Source organism: Pelophylax lessonae, assembly GCF_965119305.1.
Source record: "Pelophylax lessonae genome assembly, chromosome: 5".
Taxonomy (NCBI): domain Eukaryota; kingdom Metazoa; phylum Chordata; class Amphibia; order Anura; family Ranidae; genus Pelophylax; species Pelophylax lessonae.
The window spans coordinates 562,622,906-562,648,142 of record NC_138772.1 but is presented as its reverse complement, the minus strand read 5'-3'; the positions used below and the strand labels follow the sequence as shown (position 1 = coordinate 562,648,142).

The 25,237-nt window shown below is 51.3% G+C and overlaps 2 protein-coding genes across 2 annotated transcripts in view; one reads left to right on the top strand and one right to left on the bottom strand.

Moving 5' to 3' along the window:
• The window catches only part of LOC309556128 (uncharacterized protein), a 419,953-nt gene that overhangs the window by 62,753 nt on the left and 331,963 nt on the right, over positions 1-25,237 (bottom strand). The window lies entirely within an intron of this gene.
• On the top strand, positions 9,638-23,813 carry LOC309557031 (NACHT, LRR and PYD domains-containing protein 12-like; the record flags this gene model as incomplete). Its single annotated transcript, XM_082259635.1, has 11 exons — positions 9,638-9,659; positions 9,757-11,452; positions 13,071-13,160; positions 13,615-13,785; positions 16,633-16,803; positions 20,290-20,460; positions 20,930-21,100; positions 21,183-21,353; positions 21,877-22,047; positions 23,463-23,642; positions 23,765-23,813. 11 exons carry the CDS (start codon positions 9,638-9,640, stop codon positions 23,811-23,813), a joined length of 3,063 nt encoding a protein of 1,020 aa, XP_082115761.1.

Here is a 25,237-nt window from a genome sequence, read left to right as displayed (position 1 = left end):
GAGGATGGGGGGAGGGGACATGAAATAGGAGACTGTCTGAGGATGGGGGGGAGGGGGGACGTGAAATAGGAGACTGACTGAGGATGGGGGAGGGGGGACATGAAATAGGAGACTGTCTGAGGATGGGGGGGAGGGGGGGACATGAAATAGGAGACTGTCTGAGGATGGGGGGAGGGGACGTGAAATAGGAGACTGTCTGAGGATGGGGGGGAGGGGACATGAAATAGGAGACTGTCTGAGGATGGGGGAGGGGACATGAAATAGGAGACTGTCTGAGGATGGGGGAGGGGACATGAAATAGGAGACTGTCTGAGGATGGGGGGGGGGGACATGAAATAGGAGACTGTCTGAGGATGGGGGGAGGGGGGGACGTGAAATAGGAGACTGACTGAGGATGGGGGAGGGGGGACATGAAATAGGAGACTGTCTGAGGATGGGGGAGGGGGGACATGAAATAGGAGACTGTCTGAGGATGGGGGGGAGGGGGGACATGAAATAGGAGACTGTCTGAGGATGGGGGGAGGGGAGACATGAAATAGGAGACTGTCTGAGGATGGGGGGGAGGGGACATGAAATAGGAGACTGTCTGAGGATGGGGGAGGGGACATGAAATAGGAGACTGTCTGAGGATGGGGGGGAGGGGGGGACATGAAATAGGAGACTGTCTGAGGATGGGGGGAGGGGACGTGAAATAGGAGACTGTCTGAGGATGGGGGGGAGGGGACATGAAATAGGAGACTGTCTGAGGATGGGGGAGGGGACATGAAATAGGAGACTGTCTGAGGATGGGGGGGAGGGGACATGAAATAGGAGACTGTCTGAGGATGGGGGAGGGGACATGAAATAGGAGACTGTCTGAGGATGGGGGGAGGGGACGTGAAATAGGAGACTGTCTGAGGATGGGGGGGAGGGGACATGAAATAGGAGACTGTCTGAGGATGGGGGGGAGGGGGGGACATGAAATAGGAGACTGTCTGAGGATGGGGGGGAGGGGGGGACATGAAATAGGAGACTGTCTGAGGATGGGGGGAGGGGACGTGAAATAGGAGACTGTCTGAGGATGGGGGGGAGGGGACATGAAATAGGAGACTGTCTGAGGATGGGGGAGGGGACATGAAATAGGAGACTGTCTGAGGATGGGGGGGGGGGACATGAAATAGGAGACTGTCTGAGGATGGGGGGAGGGGGGGACGTGAAATAGGAGACTGACTGAGGATGGGGGAGGGGGGACATGAAATAGGAGACTGTCTGAGGATGGGGGGAGGGGACGTGAAATAGGAGACTGACTGAGGATGGGGGAGGGGGGACATGAAATAGGAGACTGTCTGAGGATGGGGGAGGGGGGACATGAAATAGGAGACTGTCTGAGGATGGGGGGAGGGGAGACATGAAATAGGAGACTGTCTGAGGATGGGGGGAGGGGGGACATGAAATAGGAGACTGTCTGAGGATGGGGGGAGGGGACATGAAATAGGAGACTGTCTGAGGATGGGGGAGGGGACATGAAATAGGAGACTGTCTGAGGATGGGGGGGAGGGGGGGACATGAAATAGGAGACTGTCTGAGGATGGGGGGAGGGGACGTGAAATAGGAGACTGTCTGAGGATGGGGGGGAGGGGACATGAAATAGGAGACTGTCTGAGGATGGGGGGAGGGGGGACATGAAATAGGAGACTGTCTGAGGATGGGGGGAGGGGACATGAAATAGGAGACTGTCTGAGGATGGGGGAGGGGACATGAAATAGGAGACTGTCTGAGGATGGGGGGGAGGGGGGGACATGAAATAGGAGACTGTCTGAGGATGGGGGGAGGGGACGTGAAATAGGAGACTGTCTGAGGATGGGGGGGAGGGGACATGAAATAGGAGACTGTCTGAGGATGGGGGGAGGGGGGGACATGAAATAGGAGACTGACTGAGGATGGGGGAGGGGGGACATGAAATAGGAGACTGTCTGAGGATGGGGGGAGGGGGGGACGTGAAATAGGAGACTGTCTGAGGATGGGGGGAGGGGACATGAAATAGGAGACTGTCTGAGGATGGGGGGAGGGGGGACGTGAAATAGGAGACTGACTGAGGATGGGGGAGGGGGGACATGAAATAGGAGACTGTCTGAGGATGGGGGGGAGGGGGGGACATGAAATAGGAGACTGTCTGAGGATGGGGGGAGGGGACGTGAAATAGGAGACTGTCTGAGGATGGGGGGGAGGGGACATGAAATAGGAGACTGTCTGAGGATGGGGGAGGGGACATGAAATAGGAGACTGTCTGAGGATGGGGGAGGGGACATGAAATAGGAGACTGTCTGAGGATGGGGGGGGGGGACATGAAATAGGAGACTGTCTGAGGATGGGGGGAGGGGGGGACGTGAAATAGGAGACTGACTGAGGATGGGGGAGGGGGGACATGAAATAGGAGACTGTCTGAGGATGGGGGAGGGGGGACATGAAATAGGAGACTGTCTGAGGATGGGGGGGAGGGGGGACATGAAATAGGAGACTGTCTGAGGATGGGGGGAGGGGAGACATGAAATAGGAGACTGTCTGAGGATGGGGGGGGAGGGGACATGAAATAGGAGACTGTCTGAGGATGGGGGAGGGGACATGAAATAGGAGACTGTCTGAGGATGGGGGGAGGGGGGACATGAAATAGGAGACTGTCTGAGGATGGGGGGAGGGGACATGAAATAGGAGACTGTCTGAGGATGGGGGGGAGGGGACATGAAATAGGAGACTGTCTGAGGATGGGGGAGGGGACATGAAATAGGAGACTGTCTGAGGATGGGGGGGAGGGGACATGAAATAGGAGACTGTCTGAGGATGGGGGAGGGGACATGAAATAGGAGACTGTCTGAGGATGGGGGGAGGGGACGTGAAATAGGAGACTGTCTGAGGATGGGGGGGAGGGGACATGAAATAGGAGACTGTCTGAGGATGGGGGAGGGGACATGAAATAGGAGACTGTCTGAGGATGGGGGGAGGGGGAGACATGAAATAGGAGACTGTCTGAGGATGGGGGGAGGGGACATGAAATAGGAGACTGTCTGAGGATGGGGGGGAGGGGACATGAAATAGGAGACTGTCTGAGGATGGGGGAGGGGGACATGAAATAGGAGACTGTCTGAGGATGGGGGAGGGGACATGAAATAGGAGACTGTCTGAGGATGGGGGGAGGGGACATGAAATAGGAGACTGTCTGAGGATGGGGGGAGGGGGACATGAAATAGGAGACTGTCTGAGGATGGGGGAGGGGAGACATGAAATAGGAGACTGTCTGAGGATGGGGGGAGGGGGGACATGAAATAGGAGACTGTCTGAGGATGGGGGGAGGGGACATGAAATAGGAGACTGTCTGAGGATGGGGGGAGGGGGGACATGAAATAGGAGACTGTCTGAGGATGGGGGGGGGGGACATGAAATAGGAGACTGTCTGAGGATGGGGGGAGGGGGGGACGTGAAATAGGAGACTGACTGAGGATGGGGGGGGGGGACATGAAATAGGAGACTGTCTGAGGATGGGGGGAGGGGGGGACGTGAAATAGGAGACTGACTGAGGATGGGGGGGAGGGGACGTGAAATAGGAGACTGTCTGAGGATGGGGGGAGGGGGGGACATGAAATAGGAGACTGTCTGAGGATGGGGGAGGGGGGACATGAAATAGAAGACTGTCTGAGGATGGGGGGGAGGGGGGACATGAAATAGGAGACTGTCTGAGGATGGGGGGAGGGGAGACATGAAATAGGAGACTGTCTGAGGATGGGGGGAGGGGGGACATGAAATAGGAGACTGTCTGAGGATGGGGGGAGGGGACATGAAATAGGAGACTGTCTGAGGATGGGGGAGGGGACATGAAATAGGAGACTGTCTGAGGATGGGGGGAGGGGGGGACATGAAATAGGAGACTGTCTGAGGATGGGGGGAGGGGACGTGAAATAGGAGACTGTCTGAGGATGGGGGGGAGGGGACGTGAAATAGGAGACTGTCTGAGGATGGGGGGAGGGGACGTGAAATAGGAGACTGTCTGAGGATGGGGGGAGAGGACATGAAATAGGAGACTGTCTGAGGATGGGGGGAGGGGACATGAAATAGGAGACTGTCTGAGGATGGGGGGAGGGGACATGAAATAGGAGACTGTCTGAGGATGGGGGGAGGGGACGTGAAATAGGAGACTGTCTGAGGATGGGGGGGAGGGGACATGAAATAGGAGACTGTCTGAGGATGGGGGAGGGGACATGAAATAGGAGACTGTCTGAGGATGGGGGGGAGGGGGGGACATGAAATAGGAGACTGTCTGAGGATGGGGGGAGGGGACATGAAATAGGAGACTGTCTAAAGGTTGGGGGGGAGGGGACATGAAATAGGAGACTGTCTGAGGATGGGGGAGGGGACATGAAATAGGAGACTGTCTGAGGATGGGGGAGGGGACATGAAATAGGAGACTGTCTGAGGATGGGGGGGGGGGGACATGAAATAGGAGACTGTCTGAGGATGGGGGGGAGGGGGGGACATGAAATAGGAGACTGTCTGAGGATGGGGGGAGGGGACATGAAATAGGAGACTGTCTGAGGATGGGGGGGAGGGGACATGAAATAGGAGACTGTCTGAGGATGGGGGGGAGGGGACATGAAATAGGAGACTGTCTGAGGATGGGGGGGGAGGGGACATGAAATAGGAGACTGTCTGAGGATGGGGGAGGGGACATGAAATAGGAGACTGTCTGAGGATGGGGGAGGGGGGACATGAAATAGGAGACTGTCTGAGGATGGGGGAGGGGACATGAAATAGGAGACTGTCTGAGGATGGGGGGAGGGGACATGAAATAGGAGACTGTCTGAGGATGGGGGGAGGGGACATGAAATAGGAGACTGTCTGAGGATGGGGGGGAGGGGACATGAAATAGGAGACTGTCTGAGGATGGGGGGGGAGGGGACATGAAATAGGAGACTGTCTGAGGATGGGGGGAGGGGGGACATGAAATAGGAGACTGTCTGAGGATGGGGGGAGGGGGGACATGAAATAGGAGACTGTGTGAGGATGGGGGGAGGGGACATGAAATGGGAGACTGTCTGAGGATGGGGGGGGAGGGGACATGAAATAGGAGACTGTCTGAGGATGGGGGGAGGGGGGACATGAAATAGGAGACTGTCTGAGGATGGGGGGAGGGGGGACATGAAATAGGAGACTGTCTGAGGATGGGGGGAGAGGACATGAAATAGGAGACTGTCTGAGGATGGGGGGGAGGGGACATGAAATAGGAGACTGTCTGAGGATGGGGGAGGGGGGACATGAAATAGGAGACTGTCTGAGGATGGGGGGGAGGGGACATGAAATAGGAGACTGTCTGAGGATGGGGGAGGGGACATGAAATAGGAGACTGTCTGAGGATGGGGGGAGGGGGGACATGAAATAGGAGACTGTCTGAGGATGGGGGGAGGGGGGACATGAAATAGGAGACTGTGTGAGGATGGGGGGAGGGGACATGAAATGGGAGACTGTCTGAGGATGGGGGGAGGGGACATGAAATGGGAGACTGTCTGAGGATGGGGGGGAGGGGACATGAAATAGGAGACTGTCTGAGGATGGGGGGGGAGGGGACATGAAATAGGAGACTGTCTGAGGATGGGGGGAGGGGGGACATGAAATAGGAGACTGTCTGAGGATGGGGGGAGGGGGGACATGAAATAGGAGACTGTGTGAGGATGGGGGGGAGGGGACATGAAATGGGAGACTGTCTGAGGATGGGGGGGGAGGGGACATGAAATAGGAGACTGTCTGAGGATGGGGGGAGGGGGGACATGAAATAGGAGACTGTCTGAGGATGGGGGGAGGGGGGACATGAAATAGGAGACTGTCTGAGGATGGGGGGAGAGGACATGAAATAGGAGACTGTCTGAGGATGGGGGGGAGGGGACATGAAATAGGAGACTGTCTGAGGATGGGGGAGGGGGGACATGAAATAGGAGACTGTCTGAGGATGGGGGGGAGGGGACATGAAATAGGAGACTGTCTGAGGATGGGGGGGAGGGGGGACATGAAATAGGAGACTGTCTGAGGATGGGGGGGAGGGGGGACATGAAATAGGAGAATGTCTGAGGATGGGGGGAGGGGGGACATGAAATAGGAGAATGTCTGAGGATGGGGGGAGGGGAGGACATGAAATAGGAGACTGTCTGAGGATGGGGGGAGGGGAGGACATGAAATAGGAGACTGTCTGAGGATGGGGGGGAGGGGGGGACATGAAATAGGAGACTGTCTGAGGATGGGGGGGAGGGGGGGACATGAAATAGGAGACTGTCTGAGGATGGGGGGGAGGGGGGGACATGAAATAGGAGACTGTCTGAGGATGGGGGGGAGGGGGGGACATGAAATAGGAGACTGTCTGAGGATGGGGGGGAGGGGGGACATGAAATAGGAGACTGTCTAAAGGTTGGGGGGGAGGGGGGACATGAAATAGGAGACTGTCTGTCTGAGGATGGGGGGAGGGGGGGACATGAAATAGGAGACTGTCTGAGGATGGGGGGAGGGGACATGAAATAGGAGACTGTCTGAGGATGGGGGAGGGGGGACATGAAATAGGAGACTGTCTGAGGATGGGGGAGGGGGGACATGAAATAGGAGACTGTCTGAGGATGGGGGGAGGGGGGACATGAAATAGGAGACTGTCTGAGGATGGGGGGGAGGGGGACATGAAATAGGAGACTCTCTGAGGATGGGGGAGGGGGGACATGAAATAGGAGACTGAGGATGGGGGGAGGGGGGACATGAAATAGGAGACTGTCTGAGGATGGGGGGGAGGGGACATGAAATAGGAGACTCTCTGAGGATGGGGGAGGGGGGACATGAAATAGGAGACTGAGGATGGGGGGAGGGGGGACATGAAATAGGAGACTGTCTGAGGATGGGGGGAGGGGGGACATGAAATAGGAGACTGTCTGAGGATGGGGGGGAGGGGGGGCATGCCTGAAGTCCTGGACTGTGATGGGGACCCTCCCCCATCCATCAAACATTCCTCTCCTCACATTACTATGTGCCATGGGGCGCACATGAAGACCTGGGATCAGAGGTGTGAGGGGTTTTCATAGGGCTGTGTTGGCAGATGTGGGGGAGGGGAGGGGAGGGGAGGTCTCTTTGTAGAGGGGGAGGGGTCAGACATGAAGACCTGGGATCAGAGGTGTGGGGGGTTTTCATAGGGCTATGTTGGTAGATGTGGGGGAGGGGAGGAGGTCTCTTTGTAGAGGGGGAGGGGTCAGACATGAAGACCTGGGATCAGAGGTGTGGGGGGGTTTCATAGGGCTGTGTTGGTAGATGTGGGGGAGGGGAGGAGGTCTCTTTGTAGAGGGGGAGGGGGTCAGACATGAAGACCTGGGATCAGAGGTGTGGGGGGTTTTCATAGGGCTGTGTTGGTAGATGTGGGGGGAGGGGAGGATTCTCTTTGTAGAGGGGGAGGGGTGAGACATGAAGACCTGGAATCCGAGGTGTGAGGGGTTTTCATAGGGCTGTGTTGGTAGATGTGGGGGGAGGGGAGGATTCTCTTTGTAGAGGGGGAGGGGTGAGACATGAAGACCTGGGATCCGAGGTGTGAGGGGTTTTCATAGGGCTGTGTTGGTAGATGTGGGGGAGGGGAGAAGGTTTCTCTTTGTAGAGGGGGAGGGGTGAGACATGAAGACCTGGGATCAGAGGTGTGGGGGGTTTTCATAGGGCTGTGTTGGTAGATGTGGGGGAGGGGAGAAGGTTTCTCTTTGTAGAGGGGGAGGGGGTCAGACATGAAGGATTTGCGTAGGGAAATATGTAGTGAATTGTAGATGTAATGTCATTCTGGGGTAATTAATGTCATTCTGGGGTAATTAATGTATTATCACACACATGTCCTGTTAGTAGCATTGGAAAGGACACAGCTGGGATAGAGGTGACACCTCGTTGCCAATGAAGTCCCCCATAACAGTAAACAAGAGAATTGTCACCTTCCGGGAAGCTTCAAAGAAGACTGCTGGTCATTTTGGCTGGGGAAATCAGCAGGGGGCGGTGGAAGGCTCCCAACAGTCTACAAGCTGTGATTGGTATCATCAGATCAAAGGAATGTATTTTATCTCTCATAAAAGTTAAAATATTAGTGGCAGAGAGATGAAAATAATTCCTCCTTGTGGCTCACCTGTTGGGCTACGAGTACATGTAAATCTGTGGCATGGGTGGGGTCCTGGAGAAATGCGTAAAACCGTTGTATGGCGCCTGATTGCGGCAGGCAGTGTTTGGTACTGTCGGAATCAGACCGATGCGCTGGTGTCAGAACTCCTATCCCTGGCCCAGTGGTCAGCACCATTCTGGGCCAATTCAACTCTGGTCAGTTCAGAACACAGAACATTGGGTGGGCTGAGCCGGGGGCAACCCCTTGTGGCTGATTGGTTAAGGGCTAAAGTCCAGCCCACATCAATATTCCAATAAATTGGGGATCTGAGATTTGCACAGGGTTCTTCCTTGAAGCCAGTTCTGAACTGAGGAGTTCCCGCATGATTTCCGGTAAGCTTCTACCAAGGGATAACCTTAGGTAAAATTTATTTCTGTTTTATTCCTTTTTATTTTCATAGCAAATTGCCAATTGTGTGTCTTTATCTTTTTGTGTATTTTTTGTAACTGTTTTTGCTTTGTATATATTTTTTATGCACTGCCCACTTTTCAGGATATTAAATTATAAAATTAATAAGTGACTTCTGTGTACTAAGCTAGGACTCGTATCTCTGGAGAGATTATTTGCATTTTAGTGCCTAAATCGCTTGATCTACGCTACATGCCAATCTGTATGCAATTGCACTGTGTGTTGGCAGATTGCATGCAGATTGTAAACCAGATGGAGATCTGTGTGTGTGTGGTGTCCCAGCAGACCAGTTTGCGGACAATCTGTTGCGTGGTGGCAGGCTATCGTTTGTGGTGTGTGGACAGTGGGAAGAGTGATTAACACCGGGGTCCTGGCTTGTAGGATAGCTGGAGGAATCCTAGTAGTGTGTGATAATTGCTAGACTGCTCCCCAACCCTTAGAGTGCACCAGATTGTATGTAAGATTTGTATCTGCCTGTGTGTGGTCAGCCAGCGGGATTGGAGTGGAGTCTCCCTCTAGTGGTGACCAAAGGCAGTGCAGACTGTGAAGTATCGCAGCCAATATTACTTAGCAGGAATTTTCTGTATTCTGTTATCCCCTTATACTCCCCAGTCACGGTTTACCATGTCTCGGGTTAGCTAGTCGCCGTGGGCGTGGTCGAATCGTGACAAGAGGTGTGAGGGGTTTTCATAGGTCTGTGTTGGTAGATATGGGGGGAGGGGAGGTCTCTCTCTTTGTAGAGGGGGGTCAGACATGAAGACCAGGGATTAGAGGTGTGAGGGGTTATCATAGGGCTGTGTTACTAGATGTGGGGGGGAGGGGAGGTCTCTCTTTGTAGAGGGGGAGGGGTCAGACATGAAGACCTGGGATCAGAGGTTTGAGGGGTTTTCATAGGGCTGTTGGTAGAGATGAGGGGGAGGGGAGAATAGATCAGTTGAAGATCCGATCTTCGATGTCTTCTCTGCTCCATGAACCTTCCTCAGTAATCCCCTCGTCTGGTTTTCTCTTCCAGTTGGGGAAGTGAAGTCTCCTCGAGTCCAGGTGGTCACCATGGCGGAGTGCCCTCTGAAAGGTAACCCGGCTGGCAGATTTGTTTCTCTGTTCTTCTCTGTGGTTGGTTGGAAGTCTTCCTTCTGGTCCTCCTTCTAATCCAAATTTCTCCTTCACAGAATGGAAATCCAAATATCTGGCCTCTGTTAAAGAGATCTTCCAACCAATGGAAGCGCAGGACTCCCACCTGGGGAAGGTTGTAGGTTGGAGATATCCCAGGCTCCGCCCACTAAAGGTTAATCGGGGGGAAGATCCCACAATCCCTTTTTCTGGCACTTTACTGGAGCAGGCGGAGGTCACCAAGTCCTCGGAGCGATATTCCCCATCCAGTGTCCAGGACCTCTTTGTTCCTGATGGCGGGGGATTTGTCCCCAAGACTCTGGTTCTGGTTGGACCTCCTGGAATGGGTAAAACTCTGACCACACGGAGGATGGCGCTGGACTGGGCCTCCGGAAACTTCTACACCGACCACTTTAATTTCCTCTTCTACGTCAGCGGCAGAGAAATAAATGGGATTTCCGGCAATATCGATATTGAAGGACTTGTGGCCGGAAGCTCCAAGCTGCAGAGCTCAGAGAATCTGATGAAGTCGGCTCTCAATGATCCATCCAAGGTTCTGATCATCATTGATGGGTTTGAGGAGTTGAGGTGGACCCTGGAAGATGACCATGAGGAGTACAATGACCCCTTGGTGAAGACCCACAAAGAAACCCTCCTAAGATGTCTATTGAGGAAAGCGATCCTCAGCCAATCCTCATTGCTGATCACCACCAGATCCATGGCCCTGCAGAAGATGAAGGACTTTGCTCGGTCCCCTTCTTCTGTAGAACTTCTGGGGTTTTCCGAGGGAGATCTCCAACAATATTTCCATCATTTCTTTCAGAACAAAGATCAGGTAGAGGAGGCGGTGTCGGTGCTGAAAGAGAACCAAGTTCTGTTGGGTTTGAGTTGGGTTCCGTTGACCTGTTGGCTCGTCTGTAGGATATTGAAGGCGGGAATGAAGAATGAGCTGAGCTCAGCAAACTGTAAAACCCTCACCTCCGTGTATCTCTCTTATCTCAGAAGCCTTCTCATCCATCCAGGTAGCGCCCAGTGTCTGAAGAACCTATGTGCATTGGCCAATGAAGGGGTCCTGGGTCAGAGAAGCTTGTTTGATGAGGAGGATCTTGGACGGAATGGACTGACTATATCAGAAGTGGCTTCTGTCTTCCCAAATGACAGCATTTTCCAGAAGGATGTGGAAGCCTCAGTCAGTTACAGCTTTATTCACCTGAGTGTTCAGGAATTCTTTGCTGCTTTGTATTATGTGTTGGGAGAAGATGCTGAGGTCAAAGAGAACAATGGGGTAAGTGGAGATACATTCCTCCCAAGAGTCTGCAGAGGAGGATCTCTATTCTTTCAGTCTGAACATCACCCATACTTGAGCTCAACCATACAGTTCCTCTTTGGCCTCCTCAATAATAAGCAGTTAAAGGAGCTTGCAGACGTCGTTGGGTCTAGCGCTTCTCTACGAGCCAAATCCGCCATGGAAGAATGGCTTACAGCCGGAAAACCCTCTGAATTCTGTCTGGACGCACTAACCTGCTTCTACGAAGCTCAGGACGAGGCACTGCGGAACCGAGCGTTCAGTGCCCAGGACCTGCTGTTCCAGTCCTGTTTGTACAGCTCATCGATGGAGACGGTTCGGGTCAGAGAGATGCTGTATTGTCTGGCAGATCGGGAGAGCTTTGGCTCCATCTGCCTGGAGGATCACCTGATGAGACCCAAAGACTTGGAATTGCTGTCTCCCTCCTTCCATAGATCTTCAAAGCTTTGGTAAGTTTATTCTCCTATGTAGTCCCTTTACCCCAAAGTAACATCTCTGATATCCAGAACGACCTTTATATTGTAGGACCTCAGTCACATCACATGTAACCTCCATCGCTGCTGGTGGGGTCAAGTCTTCTTTATGCTTAATTGTATTTAATTTTAAGGCCTTTTGAATACCAAGTATCATGTAACGTGTAACTACAACAGAGCTCCCTTCAGTCGGTTAGCCATTAGACCGGAGGATCCGGTATCGAAAACCCTTCCAGAATTGTCATCAACAAGCCATTAACATAACAAGGCTATCCTGACCATATTGGTACCTGTCCCCTGGGCATCCTGACCAGTGGCGGCCGGTGTGTTGAGGGCGCAGGGGCGCCGCCCACCCCCTACCCATGCATCCGGCCCCCTAATCTGCATGCAGGGGCGCCGGACGCATGGAGTTCAATGGGGCTTTTTTTTTTTTTTTTTGGCATCCCCTGAGTAGAGCCAGAGGCTCTAACAGGGCGATACAAAGGGTGGACCCGGGGCGCAGAGCAATGCGTCCCGAGCTCACCCATTGTGTGACAATAGCGAATGAAAATTCGATATTGTCACACGGATCCTCCTCCTGGCCAATCAGGGAGCGCGTCCGATACGCACTTCCTGATTGGCCGCAAGGCAAACTTCATGCCATTGGCCGAGGAGGAAGCGGGAGGACTCGCTGGGGGATTGAAGAGAAGCTGGCCGTGCGACAGGGCTCCAGGTAAGTGCACTGGTCTGGGGGGGGGTACACTGCATTGAAGGGGGGCATGCACGCTGGTCTCTGCATTGAAGGGGGGCATGCACGCTGGTCTCTGCATTGAAGGGGGGCATGCACGCTGGTCTCTGCATTGAAGGGGGGCATGTACGCTGGTCTCTGCATTGAATGGGGGCATGTACGCTGGTCTCTGCATTGAAGGGGGGCACGCACGCTGGTCTCTGCATTGAAGGGGGGCACGTACGCTGGTCTCTGCATTGAATGGGGGCACGCACGCTGGTCTCTGCATTGAATGGGGGCACGCACGCTGGTCTCTGCATTGAATGGGGGCACGCACGCTGGTCTCTGCATTGAATGGGGGCACGCACGCTGGTCTCTGCATTGAATGGGGGCACGCACGCTGGTCTCTGCATTGAAAGGGGGCACGCTGGTCTCTCTGCATTGAATGGGGGCACGCTGGTCTCTGCATTGAAAGGGGGCACACTATACCTTAATTACTGAAGGCCCCCTTTCACACTTTTGCGACCTCAAAGTCACACAATTTTTTACAGCGTTTTTTGCTGCAAAGCAATGCCTATTACATTTTTCTGTTTGTGCCCCCCCAAAAATTTTGAGCACCAGCCTCCACTGATCCTGACCATACAGGTACCTGTCCCCTCAGCATTCTGTGTGGAGGCCTCATTTGTGATTTCATGGCCTTCTACATTGCTGGACCTTATCCACTGTCATGGCCGAGGTATTGAGGTTTGTGCTCTGATCATTTGATGTATTTTGGGTCTCCTTATCTATGGGAGGCCTCATTGTCTAGTAGCTGCTTTTTTACCTAATGACCCTTGACCAATAAGGGCTTCTAAAGTTTGTCTTTTTAAATTATTTATTCCCTTCCAGCTTTACACGGTGTGGCTTTGCTGAGGACATTGAGACCGGTGGAAAGGCTTCCTGGCTGTCCAACCCAGACAGCAAGATCCAAGAACTGGAGTAAGTTTGTGGCCTTTCATTATTGCGATCCTCTCTGGTTACACTGCTAGGGACCTCCGTTTGAACATTTCTTGGGGCCGTCATAAAGTGTCCTTCATATTTATAGAAGAGCTCATTATCCTAAATTAGATGAGGCTTTTCTTAGCATGGTAGAAAACTTCTGATGGTAAAATTGTGGTTCCCTTTTTATTTGTCACTGGTGGGACATGCAGACCTCTGGAATATTCTGTCTGTCACCAGAAGGTTGGACATTGACAATGGCTCCTTCATTATGGGCTGTTCCCTGGGGTCTAGTCCACTGCATAGGCCTGTTGGCTGAGCTGGGAATATGGGATCCATCAGGTCGGTAGTTTTGTGTACTCTGCTAGGAAGGAGCCAAGTATGGATCTGTTTTGAGTTGGACTTTTATACTGTCTTAGACTATACAGGTTTGAAGCTTCTGCTGTCCTTGCAGGTTTCATGTTTGTGTGGTCGCCCCATCCTTCTTCGAGGACCTCTCTTCTCTTATTTCCACCAGCCGATTGCTCACCAAACTTGTCCTGGGTCACCACATTCTAGAGGACTCCCATTTGAAAATCTTGTGCGACGGTCTGCGCCAGCCGGGCTGTACCCTACAAGAGCTGTCGTAAGTATTCTTCTAGAAGGTATTGGACTGGTGTGACCAGATCGCAAATATTGCATAGAAGTCCTATTCATGAGGGACCATTTTCTGCTGAATTCTGGCAATCAGATGTCATGACACAATTTTGATAGTAAAAATGGATATGTGTTTTGCATTAAGTAGGCCAATGCAATATGGCAAACATCTGGATGCCTACCTGTCCATCCACCCAAAGTTGGTCCTCCCTGTGCTGCAGTAATGGCCTCTACTTCTCTGGGAAGGCTCCACTAGATGATGGGACATTGTTGGGTGTCATTTCCCCCATTAGTGAGGCTGATCACTGATATGAAAGGGGGGGGGCGGGGGATTGATCAGTGATATGAAGCGGGGGGGGGGGTGGTCTGATGAGACGATATGATGGGGTAGGGTCTGATCAGTGATGGGGAGTGGAGGGGTCAGCTTACAATCCCTTCCAGTTTGTCCTCAGGTGAGATGAGGTTTCTGACTGTTCTTTGAAGTTCTCCCCCCTCCCCTGCGTCTCGCGAAGTGTTGTGGTGATGAGGGGTGTCCACATACTTCTGACGTGTCCCTCATTTCCGTGTATCAGATGTTGGTCTTGTGGCGGGCATCAGACCCCTGGCCTTCTCATCCAACTCGTGACCAAAGACCAGGCAATCTCACACCCTGCCGTCACTTGTGTAACAATGCCACTCTCAGCTGCACCCGGCACACAGATTGTCCAGCTTGCGGGACCACAATCTAGATGCCAGCAGGCTGAGAGCGATTTGTCACCGGGCTAATTAAGAAATTAACCCTTTCTCTGCCACCACTACGTTAGGATGAGCCCAGCGGACTCTTGTAATTTTAGAAATGCCAATTATGACTTTAGAATAACCGTCTGTAACACACACTGTCACCTCAGACAGGAGTGTCCAGAGGATTTATTCTATAAAGTAGCGCTCTTCCAAGAGACAGGTTCTTTGGGTCAGTTTGCGTTAAGAGCTCAGAGACAAAATTAACACTTTTCAAAATAAGGTTTAATTATAAAAAAGGTTAAAATTGGTGCAAATAAAAATATTTACAGAAAAATGGGTTACAAAGAAATAGACACAATTCAGCAATTTAGAAGAATAGATAAAGAATTAGAAATGGAAATACTTGCATTCAAAAGTCCTTGTATTATCAGATTCAGAGCTGAGCCTGTGTGATCGGTTCTTCCCTTGAGCGATGTTACGGCTTGATGTTAAAAATGAGAACGGAGAGCTCCCATCAGACTCTTTTTTTCTCTGACCCGCAGGGGGTGTCAACAGAGGTCCTTGACCAATAAACACAGGGGCCATGGGCGGCTCATAAACTGCTAAGGGAACTCCCGTTTAGACAGATTTTATAACAGAATTCATATCTTGAAATATGTAATGGTTACATTCTTGACTGATATTTTATTGTACGGCATTGAATCTCACATCCATGGACACCAATCCATGGACACCAAACACAGGTTATCTTGTAATATCCTCTGACCCGTAAGGCTTCGGACTGCTAGCTTGTCTTCCCTAGGAGCGAACCTGATCATGTTTGACCCTAATTCGATTGGTATTTTATTTGGCATTCAAATATATACTTTCTAGAGACATATCTTGTATGGGTAAAAAAGTTATAAATTTGTGTGTGAGTATTACAGTTCTAATGACCATCTGGGCAGTGTGTTATTTACGACCCAGCCTGATCAGTCTTAATGCTTGCTCGTTTATGGCTTTACAACCTAGCCTGCCATCTACCGTGCGTGCTGATAAGCTTTTCTTTGAAGCTCTGAGCCCAAACTTCCTGCATTCCAGGAGTTAATTAACACTGAAAAAGGGGGCTGGAGAGTTGGGGGGCTGGTGAACGAGTTTTCTTTTTTTTTTTTCAAACTTCAGAGCTCGGAAACTAAAATGGCAGATGTGTAAGACAAAATGGTGTCCCAGCGCAGGATACCATCACAGGTCTCCTCTCCACGTGTTGACCTGTTAATATGGTCCAATCAAAACACGCTGGATTCCCAATTGTGACGGAACTGCTTGGCACCCTGAGGTGCTTCCTTCTGCCAAACCGTGTCTCCTGCCCTCCCAACCGTTCTGAGCAGACCGAGAGGCAATACCAACCCTTTACCCCAATCATCGTACACAGACCAGATGTGGGGTAAAATCCAAAGGAATGAGTGTTCATTGAAACTGACACATCCCTTATACTCCACAAGACTCCTCCCCCCCCCCCCCCTGATCATATTACCCTAATAAACCGTAAACAGGAATATGACTACCATAGCTAAACAACCAACATATACTAGAAACATGAAGTTAACTATCCACCCAGACAATGTTGTAATCAGAGATCTTACTCCAGGCCGGACTGCCCAGCCCCAAGGTCACCACAAAGTACATTCCACATCATCATAGGTATTAATGGAAGCGAAGGCCATTAACAACCAGAGAGGCGTACTTGACAGAATAACGCATCACCCTATTAAACAGACCATAGCAGGAGACCCCAGACAGGTGGCTTTAAGCCGATGACCTGAACATCTGCTAGGAGTCCCAGTGTGGAGTGGTCATTGTTGGTAATGGGGCAACTAGGCCCTAAACATCGATCCCAGGCCTAAATTCCCAGAGTCTGGATTCAAGTCCATGTCTCCCCCAAAAACACACAAAGTAACATTACTCCAAGGGTCCCCCAGAAGTACACCTCCCAAAGAGTAATGCGCCCTAAAAAGCCAGGGCCCATAGTCAGTGGGTAGGAGGGCCCATAGTCAGTGGGTAGGAGGATTGCTCCTAGTCCTCTCCTGGTCTTGGTTAGGTCTGTCACACCAATTAAGACTCTTATTTTTATCTGTAGGCTTGATGACTGCAACTTGACCGCCACCAGCTGTGAGCTCCTCGCCTCCGCCTTGGAAGAGAACCGCTCTCTGCACAAGTTGGATCTGGCACTGAATAAAATTGAGGACGAGGGAGTGAGATTTCTATGCGAGGGGCTGAAATGTCCGGGGTGTCCCCTGCGGGAGCTGAGGTGAGACCCCGCTCATATTTATAATGGTGTGAAGGATCAAAGGGAGGGTTGAGGGGTGGAGATGTCTAGGTGGAAGGGCTCGGGGGTCTCAGCCCACCGTCTACAATGGTCATAGTACAGGCAGTCACACTAAGTCTAAATTTCCACTAGTGCGACTTTGGACAGTCACATGACCAGTCACAGCCCATTGATTTCAATGGCACCCGTCCCCATCTATGCGACTTTGAAAAGGTGTCTACAATACTTTGATGTGCATTGTACATCCTAATTCATAAAAAAAGGGGGGGAGAGGCACATGTACAGTATAGCTGAGGTGGGGGGGAGGTGCACATACAGTATAGCTGTGCTGGAGGGGAGGGGCCCATGTACAGTATAGCTGGAGGGGAGGGGCCCATGTACAGTATAGATGTGCTGGAGGCGAGAGGCCCATGTACAGTATAGCTGGGGGGGGGGGGCAAGCTAAAAGGGCACTTGAAATTTTAACATCTATTGAAAACATGTTTATCAGGAGAGCGCCCCATGGGCAAGTTGTGATGTATCTATGTGCCATAACTAAATGTGTGATAAGGAACCCTATAAAAGGGAGGATCTGAGCATACAGGGGGGCATTGGAGGAGGTGTGCATTGGAGGGGTGTGCTCACATAGCTACACCTGATAATAAACCATTCCTAATTTTGAACACTCTCTCTGTTTGGAGGTCTCACTTCAGGTTTATCCCTGATACACTTCTGAACTTTCATAACTGTTCCTTTGTATGTTTGCTTATATATGCAGTGGGTACGGAAAGTATTCAGACCCCCTTACATTTTTCACTCTTTGTTATATTGCAGCCATTTGCGTTGATTCTTCTTCCTCATGAATGTACACATAGCACCCCATACTGACAGAAAAACACAGAATTGTTGACATTGTTGCAGATTTATTAAAAAAGAAAAACTGAAATATCACATGGTCCTAAGTATTCAGACCCTTTGCTCAGTATTTAGTAGAAGCCCCCTTTTGATCTAATACAGCCAGGAGTCTTTTTGGGAAAGATGCAACAAGTCTTTCACACCTGGATTTGGGGATCCTCTGCCATTCCTCCTTGCAGATCCTCTCCAGTTCTGTCAGGTTGATTGGTAAACGTTGGTGGACAGCCATTTTTAGGTCTCTCCAGAGATGCTCAATTGGGTTTAAGTCAGGGCTCTGGCTGGGCCATTCAAGAACAGTCACGGAGTTGTTGTGAAGCCACTCCTTCGTTATTTTAGCTGTGTGCTTAGGGTCATTGTCTTGTTGGAAGGTAAACCTTCGGCCCAGTCTGAGGTCCAGAGCACTCTGGAGAAGGTTTTTGTCCAGGATATCCCTGTACTTGGCCGCATTCATCTTTCCCTCGATTGCAACCAGTCGTCCTGTCCCTGCAGCTGAAAAACACCCCCACAGCATGATGCTGCCACCACCATGCTTCACTGTTGGGACTGTATTGGACAGGTGATGAGCAGTGCCTGGTTTTCTCCACACATACCGCTTAGAATTAAGGCCAAAAAGTTCTATTTTGGTCTCATCAGACCAGAGAATCTTATTTCTCACCATCTTGGAGTCCTTCGGGTGTTTTTTAGCAAACTCCATGCGGGCTTTCATGTGTCTTACACTGAGGAGAGGCTTCCGTCGGGCCAATCTGCCATAAAGCTCCGACTGGTGGAGGGCTGCAGTGATGGTTGACTTTCTACAACTTTCTCCCATCTCCTGACTGCATCTCTGGAGCTCAGCCACAGTGATCTTTGGGTTCTTCTTTACCTCTCTCACCAAGGCTCTTCTCCCCCGATAGCTCAGTTTGGCCGGACGGCCAGCTCTAGGAAGGGTTCTGGTCATCCCAAACGTCTTCCATTTGAGGATTATGGAGGCCACTGTGCTCTTAGGACCCTTAAGTGCAGCAGAAATCTTTTTGTAACCTTGGCCAGATCTGTGCCTTGCCACAATTCTGTCTCTGAGCTCTTCAGGCAGTTCCTTTGACCTCATGATTCTCATTTGCTCTGACATGCATTGTGATTTGGAAGGTCTTATATAGACAGGTGTGTGGCTTTCCTAATCAAGTCCAATCAGTATAATCAAACACAGCTGGACTCAAATGAAGGTGTAGAACCATCTCAAGGATGATCAGAAGAAATGGAAAGCACCTGAGTTAAATATATGAGTGTCACAGCAAAGGGTCTGAATACTTAGGACCATGTGATATTTCAGTTTTTCTTTTTTAATAAATCTGCAACAATGTCAACAATTCTGTGTTTTTCTGTCAGTATGGGGTGCTATGTGTACATTCATGAGGAAGAAGAATGAACTTAAATGATTTTAGCAAATGGCTGCAATATAACAGAGTGAAAAATTTAAGGGGGTCTGAATACTTTCCGTACCCACTGTATATTCGTGCCGATCAAATGAACCCTCCCCTTTTTTCTTCTCCTCCCACTCTCAGGAGAAGCTGATGGCCTAAACAAGGCTATGAAGACGGGAGGAGATCATGTTCTGTGAAGGATGGGGGGCGGGACTGGGCGGGTCTAGGCATGCCTGTCTAAGAGACCGACAACCTTTTCAGGAAGTGAAATGCAGATAAAGGGAGAGCGTTGTCAGTGAAGAACAGGAAGACGCTGATTGTACAGATTAGAGAAGACTTTCTCAGCTACACAAGCAGCTAGTCAGAAAAGGAATAATATCAAATATAAATCTTTCACATATTAAGAATAGGAGAAATTTTCATTTTTTTTTTTTTTTTCCTGGAGTTTCCCTTTAAACGTTTTACCATGTTGGGTCTCCATATAGTTTGAGGATAACCGATCTGCTTGGACTATAGAACTGTCTGATCACCTCATCACTTGTCACACTATATAACCTATCCGAGAATCGGGACCCCGCTGGAATAATCCACCACATAACCACCCCATTTTCTCCTTCCCTCTCCTATATAGGGAGAAGGATCGGGACCTCAATGGAGGGGGGAGCACCAGTAGACCATGGTGCTTGTTGGACCCGAGCAGCTGACTGTCCAGTGATCATTGTGCATGGCCAGCCTGACTTGTTGCTCTCCTTTCTTCATGCATAGCACAGTGATGGAGGCATCCTGGAGCACTGGGAGAAGCCTCCTGACATTGGCTGCACTGGTTATGATTGGCTCTCTGTATGGGAGGGGCCCCATGAGCAGATCCACCCACATTCAGTAATGAGAAGTGGAGTAGTCACAGCAGGAAGTGAGAATCTCCGGATGGACTGTCACCAGAACCCCGGTGTCCCCATTGTAAGGTTTTTCCCCTATTCCTATTCTGATGACAACACGCAATATTGGATTTTCCTGTTAGATAGAAGAAATCTTGGGAACAATCCTGGCGGTCTCCGCCCACGTTCCTGCTCTGCGCTCCTTACACTCGGTGTTGCCAGGCTGTAGAATTTACCAGTAAGGCCGAGCCATAGAATTATTACTGAAATTCTGACCGGACTTGTTCTCACCTCCCCCCCAGGATTGAATTCTCTGAGCTGACTCCGACCTGCGGTGAGTTCCTGCGCTCGGCTCTGATGACCAATCGGACGCTCACCACCTTGTATCTGAGAGATTGTAACCTCCAGGACTCCGGGACCAAGCTTCTGTGTGAGGCGCTCTGCCAGCCGGCCTGCGCTCTGAGAGAGCTGGTGTGAGTTCTCATCTACATTGTAGGGGAAGGTGCTGGGGGGGAGGTCTGATGTACATTGTAGGGGGAGGTCTGATGTACATTGTGGTGGGGGTGCTGGGGGGGAGGTCTGATGTACATTGTGGTGGGGGTGCTGGGGGGGAGGTCTGATGTACATTGGAGGGGGGGGGGGAGGTCTGATGTACATTGAGGGCAGGGGGGGGGAGGCTATTTACCACCAATGGTGAACAGACTTAATGCTGATTGTCCTTGAATTATTATGGTCTGGTCACATGGTCTGGTGAGTCCGGTCACATGGTCTAGTGAGTCCGGTCACATGGTCTGGTCACATGGTTTGGTGGGTCTGGTCACATGGTCTGGTGGGTGGGGTTTGGTGGGTCTGTTCACATGGTCTGGTGGGTGGGGTCTGGTCACATGGTCTGGTCCCATGGTTTGGTGGGTCCAGTCACATGGTCTTGTGTTGTCTCTGCAGGTTGTTTGAGAATAACCTAACCAGCGCATCCTGTGAAGATCTACGATCGGTTCTTCTTACAAACCGGACCCTGACCAGCCTGAATGTGCGGGACAACAACCTCACCGACTCCGGAGTGAAGCTCCTGTGTGAAGGACTGGGTGACCCCGGCTGTCCCCTGCAGGAGTTGATGTAAGGGTTCAGCCAATGGCGCTCTAGCAGCAGGTCTGGGAGGTGATTGGGTAGAAGTTTTCACATGGATTTCTCTCTGCAGATTATCCTCCTGTGAGCTGACCCAGGCGTCCTGTGAGGACCTCCGCTCAGTCCTCCTCACCAACCCATCTCTGACCAAACTGAGTCTCACCTGGAATAGTCTGGAGGATTCTGGGGTGAAAGTTCTATGTGAAGGACTGAGAGACCCACGCTGCCCCCTGCAGGAGCTGGAGTGAGACTTCTTCTATACTCTGATAAATGTCAACTAAACTCTGTTTCATCTATAATCAATACCCCTCCCCCCCTTACACTGAGTGTACCCCACCTTGAATACCTTACCAACAAACTTCCCCATCAGGCCCTCCTTTCCATTCATTCCTATGGATAAGCCGTGCTCTGCTGGAGTCTGGATAGAGATTACCCAGAATAATGGCGGAGCCCCGGGAGGAGGAGCCCCTTCCCTGGTTGGTTCCAAACCCGGCCATAGATCATGTGACTTTCATTCCTACAACCCCCTAATCCCTCCCTAGCAGTGATTTACTGCCAGACAAAATATCTGCTGACAATCTCATGCCAAATATCCGACATGCTGGTTCTACCCAAAACTAACCGATCAGCCCGCCCACAGATGGATTAAATCTCAGCGAGTCCCTGCTGAATCGGGGGGAGATTTTATCCATCTGTGGCCAGTTTTACCCTGACCTAGTCCTAAAGAAATGTCCGGAATAATTCTCATGGTTCCCCCCTCCCCCCAGATTGTACGGATGTGGACTGTCCTCCTCCTCCCTGGAAGAGCTCGCCTCTGTGATCACCACCAACCCATCTCTGACCAAACTGGATCTGGCAGGAAATAGGTTTGGGGACACCGGAGTAAAGCCGCTATGCGAGGCGCTCCGGAATTCTAGCGGTACGCTGCAGACGTTCAGGTGATTGCTCCATCGTAACTCATGGTAACCTGCAGGTCTATCTCCCATTCCTCTCTTGTAGTGGGGGGGGGGGGGGTTATTGAGATGACTGCTGCTTCCTCCTCCATATTTCTCTCCTATTCCTCTATTGTATGGGGGGTGGGGTATTGTGAGATGACCGCTTCCTCCTCTATTGTACATAGTTACATAGTTAGTGAGGTTGAAAAGAGACATCAGTCCATCCAGTTCAACCTATGATGTGTGTGTGTGTCTACTGTTAACCACACATTGTATACCCCCTGTATGTCGTACATTGTATACCCCCTGTATGTCGTACATTGTATACCCCCTCTATGTTGTACATTGTGTACCCCCTCTATGTTGTACATTGTATACCCCCTCTATGTTGTACATTGTATACCCCCTGTATGTTGTACATTGTATACCCCCTCTATGTTGTACATTGTATACCCCCTCTATGTTGTGGTCTTAAGGTGCCCATCTAATAGTTTTTTGAAACTATCAATGCTCCCTGCTGATACGACTGCTTGTGGAAGAGAATTCCACATCCTTACTGCTCTGACAGTGAAGAACCCCCTGCGTATTTTAAGGTTAAACCACCTTTCCTCTAGTTTTAGTGAGTGGCCAGGTGTCTTGTATCTCCTTTCTCTGAATAGTTTGTTCCTTATGCTAGGGTCACCAGTACAGTATTTGTACATTGATATCATATCCCCCCTCAATCGTCTCTTCTCCAGAGAGAATAAGTTCAGTGCTTGTAGTCTTTCCTCATAGCTGATGTCCTCCATTCCCCTAATTATTTTTGTTGCCCTTCTCTGGACTTTCTCCAGTTCCAGCACATCCTTCCTGAGGACCGGTGCCCAGAACTGGACAGCATACTCCAGATGTGGCCGGACCAGAGTCTTGTAGAGTGGGAGAATAATCTCTTTATTTCTGGAGTGAATCCCCTTTTTTATACATCCCAGTATTCTGTTGGCTTTGCTTGCGGCGGCTTGGCATTGCATGCCACTGCCAAGCCTGTTGTCTACCAGTATCCCCAAGTCCTTTTCCATCCTAGACTCACCCAGAGGTTCCCCCCCTAGTGAGTAGCTTGCTTTCTGGTTTCTGGCCCCCAAGTGCATTACTTTACATTTTTCAACATTAAATCTCATCTGCCATGTAGTTGCCCCCCATTTTTTGTTCAGGTCTGCTTGTAAGGTTTCCACATCCTGCATAGAAGATATTGGCATGCTTAGTTTAGTATCATCCGCAAATACTGAGATTGTACTCGATATCCCCTCCTCTAGATCATTTATGAATAAATTAAACAGGATTGGCCCCAGGACAGTACAGGGTGGGGTATTGTGAGATGACTGCTTCCTCCTCTATTGTACAGGGTGGGGTATTGTGAGATGACCGCTTCCTCCTCTATTGTACAGGGTGGGGTATTGTGAGATGACCGCTTCCTTCGCTGAGGAATTCATGGCTGTTCTTGATGTAAACCGCTCTCTGAATGAGTTGGAAGTAACGTTTGGCTATGAGGATGTAGCGCCCCCTGCAGATCTGGACTTGATGTTACAGAGATTTGAGCACCCATCCATCACTCTGAAGAAAAACAAGTAAGTTTAGGGCTGCCTTGGCTGTGCCGGGATGACCACCTCAGGTAGGTCCTCCTTTTACATGAAAGAAGCCTTCCTAATTGGGGTGCAGCACCCTCCACTGAACCTTTCTTTCCTTCTAGTACCCAAGATGGACTGTTCATCTCCATCCAATACAAGAAACAAGAGTGACTCGGTCATCCCAGAGGATCCAGACCTCCAATCCAAGGTAATCCCCGGATCTAGAATGAGGATGATTGGAGGAATGTAATTGGAGAGAGAACTCTGCTGCCCTGGTAAGTCATTCATGTGTGGGCGGAGGATAAAGCAGACCGTCTTTGTGACGAGATCCCGCCTCTCCACCCAACACTGATTATATGATGTACGGAAGCTGGGGAGTGGAATCTCCTGGTGCCTTCTAACTAGTTTTGGGGATTTCATTGACCCTCCCCCCGTCTTGGAATCTCACTCCTCTTGCATGAATTGTTTTGTAGGACTATCTCCTGTAGATTGAGCAGTGGGTACAGCATGCCTGCCAGAATGAGCAGTAGGTGGCAGATGGTGGACCCCTAAGGTGATCATTGGGGACATAGCCATGGGCCCCCCAGAATGAGCAGTGGGTGGTGGAGCTGTTGGGCCTCCCAGTAGGTAGCTAAATGGTGGGTCTGCCAGGGTGAAAAGTAGATTAAGTGGTGGGCCCCCCAGAATGAGCAGGTAGTGGCTCCCCTAAGATGAGCAGAACCATGGGCTCTCCAGGATGAGCAGTGTATGGTTGCGCAATGACTCTTCAGGATAAGCAGTGGGTGATGGGAGTGGCAGGCTTTTTAGAATAAGCAGTGGGTGGCGATTGGTGGGACCTCCAGGATGAGCAGTGGGTGGTGGGGTTTGCGGTTCCTCCAGGATGAGCAGTGGGTGGTGGGGTTTGCGGTTCCTCCAGGATGAGCAGTGGGTGGTGAGGTTTGCGGGTTCTCCAGGATGAGCAGTGGGTGGTGGGGGTTTGCGGTTCCTCCAGGATGAGCAGTGGGTGGCGGTTGGTGGGACCTCCCAGGATGAGCAGTGGGTGGTGAGGTTTGCGGTTCCTCCAGGATGAGCAGTGGGTGGTGGGGGTTTGCGGTTCCTCCAGGATGAGCAGTGGGTGGTGGGGTTTGCGGTTCCTCCAGGATGAGCAGTGGGTGGTGGGGGTTGCGGGTTCTCCAGGATGAGCAGTGGGTGGTGGGGTTGCGGGTCCTCCAGGATAAGCAGTGGGGGTTGCGGATTCTCCAGGATGAGCAGTGGGTGGTGGGGGTTGCGGGTTCTCCAGGATGAGCAGTGGGTGGTGGGGTTGCGGGTTCTCCAGGATGAGCAGTGGGTGGTGGGGTTGCAGGTCCTCCAGGATGAGCAGTGGGTGGTGGGGTTTGCGGGTTCTCCAGGATGAGCAGTGGGTGGTGGGGTTTGCAGGTTCTCCAGGATGAGCAGTGGGTGGTGGGGTTTGCGGGTTTTCCAGGATGAGCAGTGGGTGGTGGGGTTTGCGGGTTCTCCAGGATGAGCAGTGGGGGTTGCGGGTTCTCCAGGATGAGCAGTGGGTGGTGGGGTTGCGGGTCCTCCAGGATGAGCAGTGGGTGGTGGGGTTGCGGGTT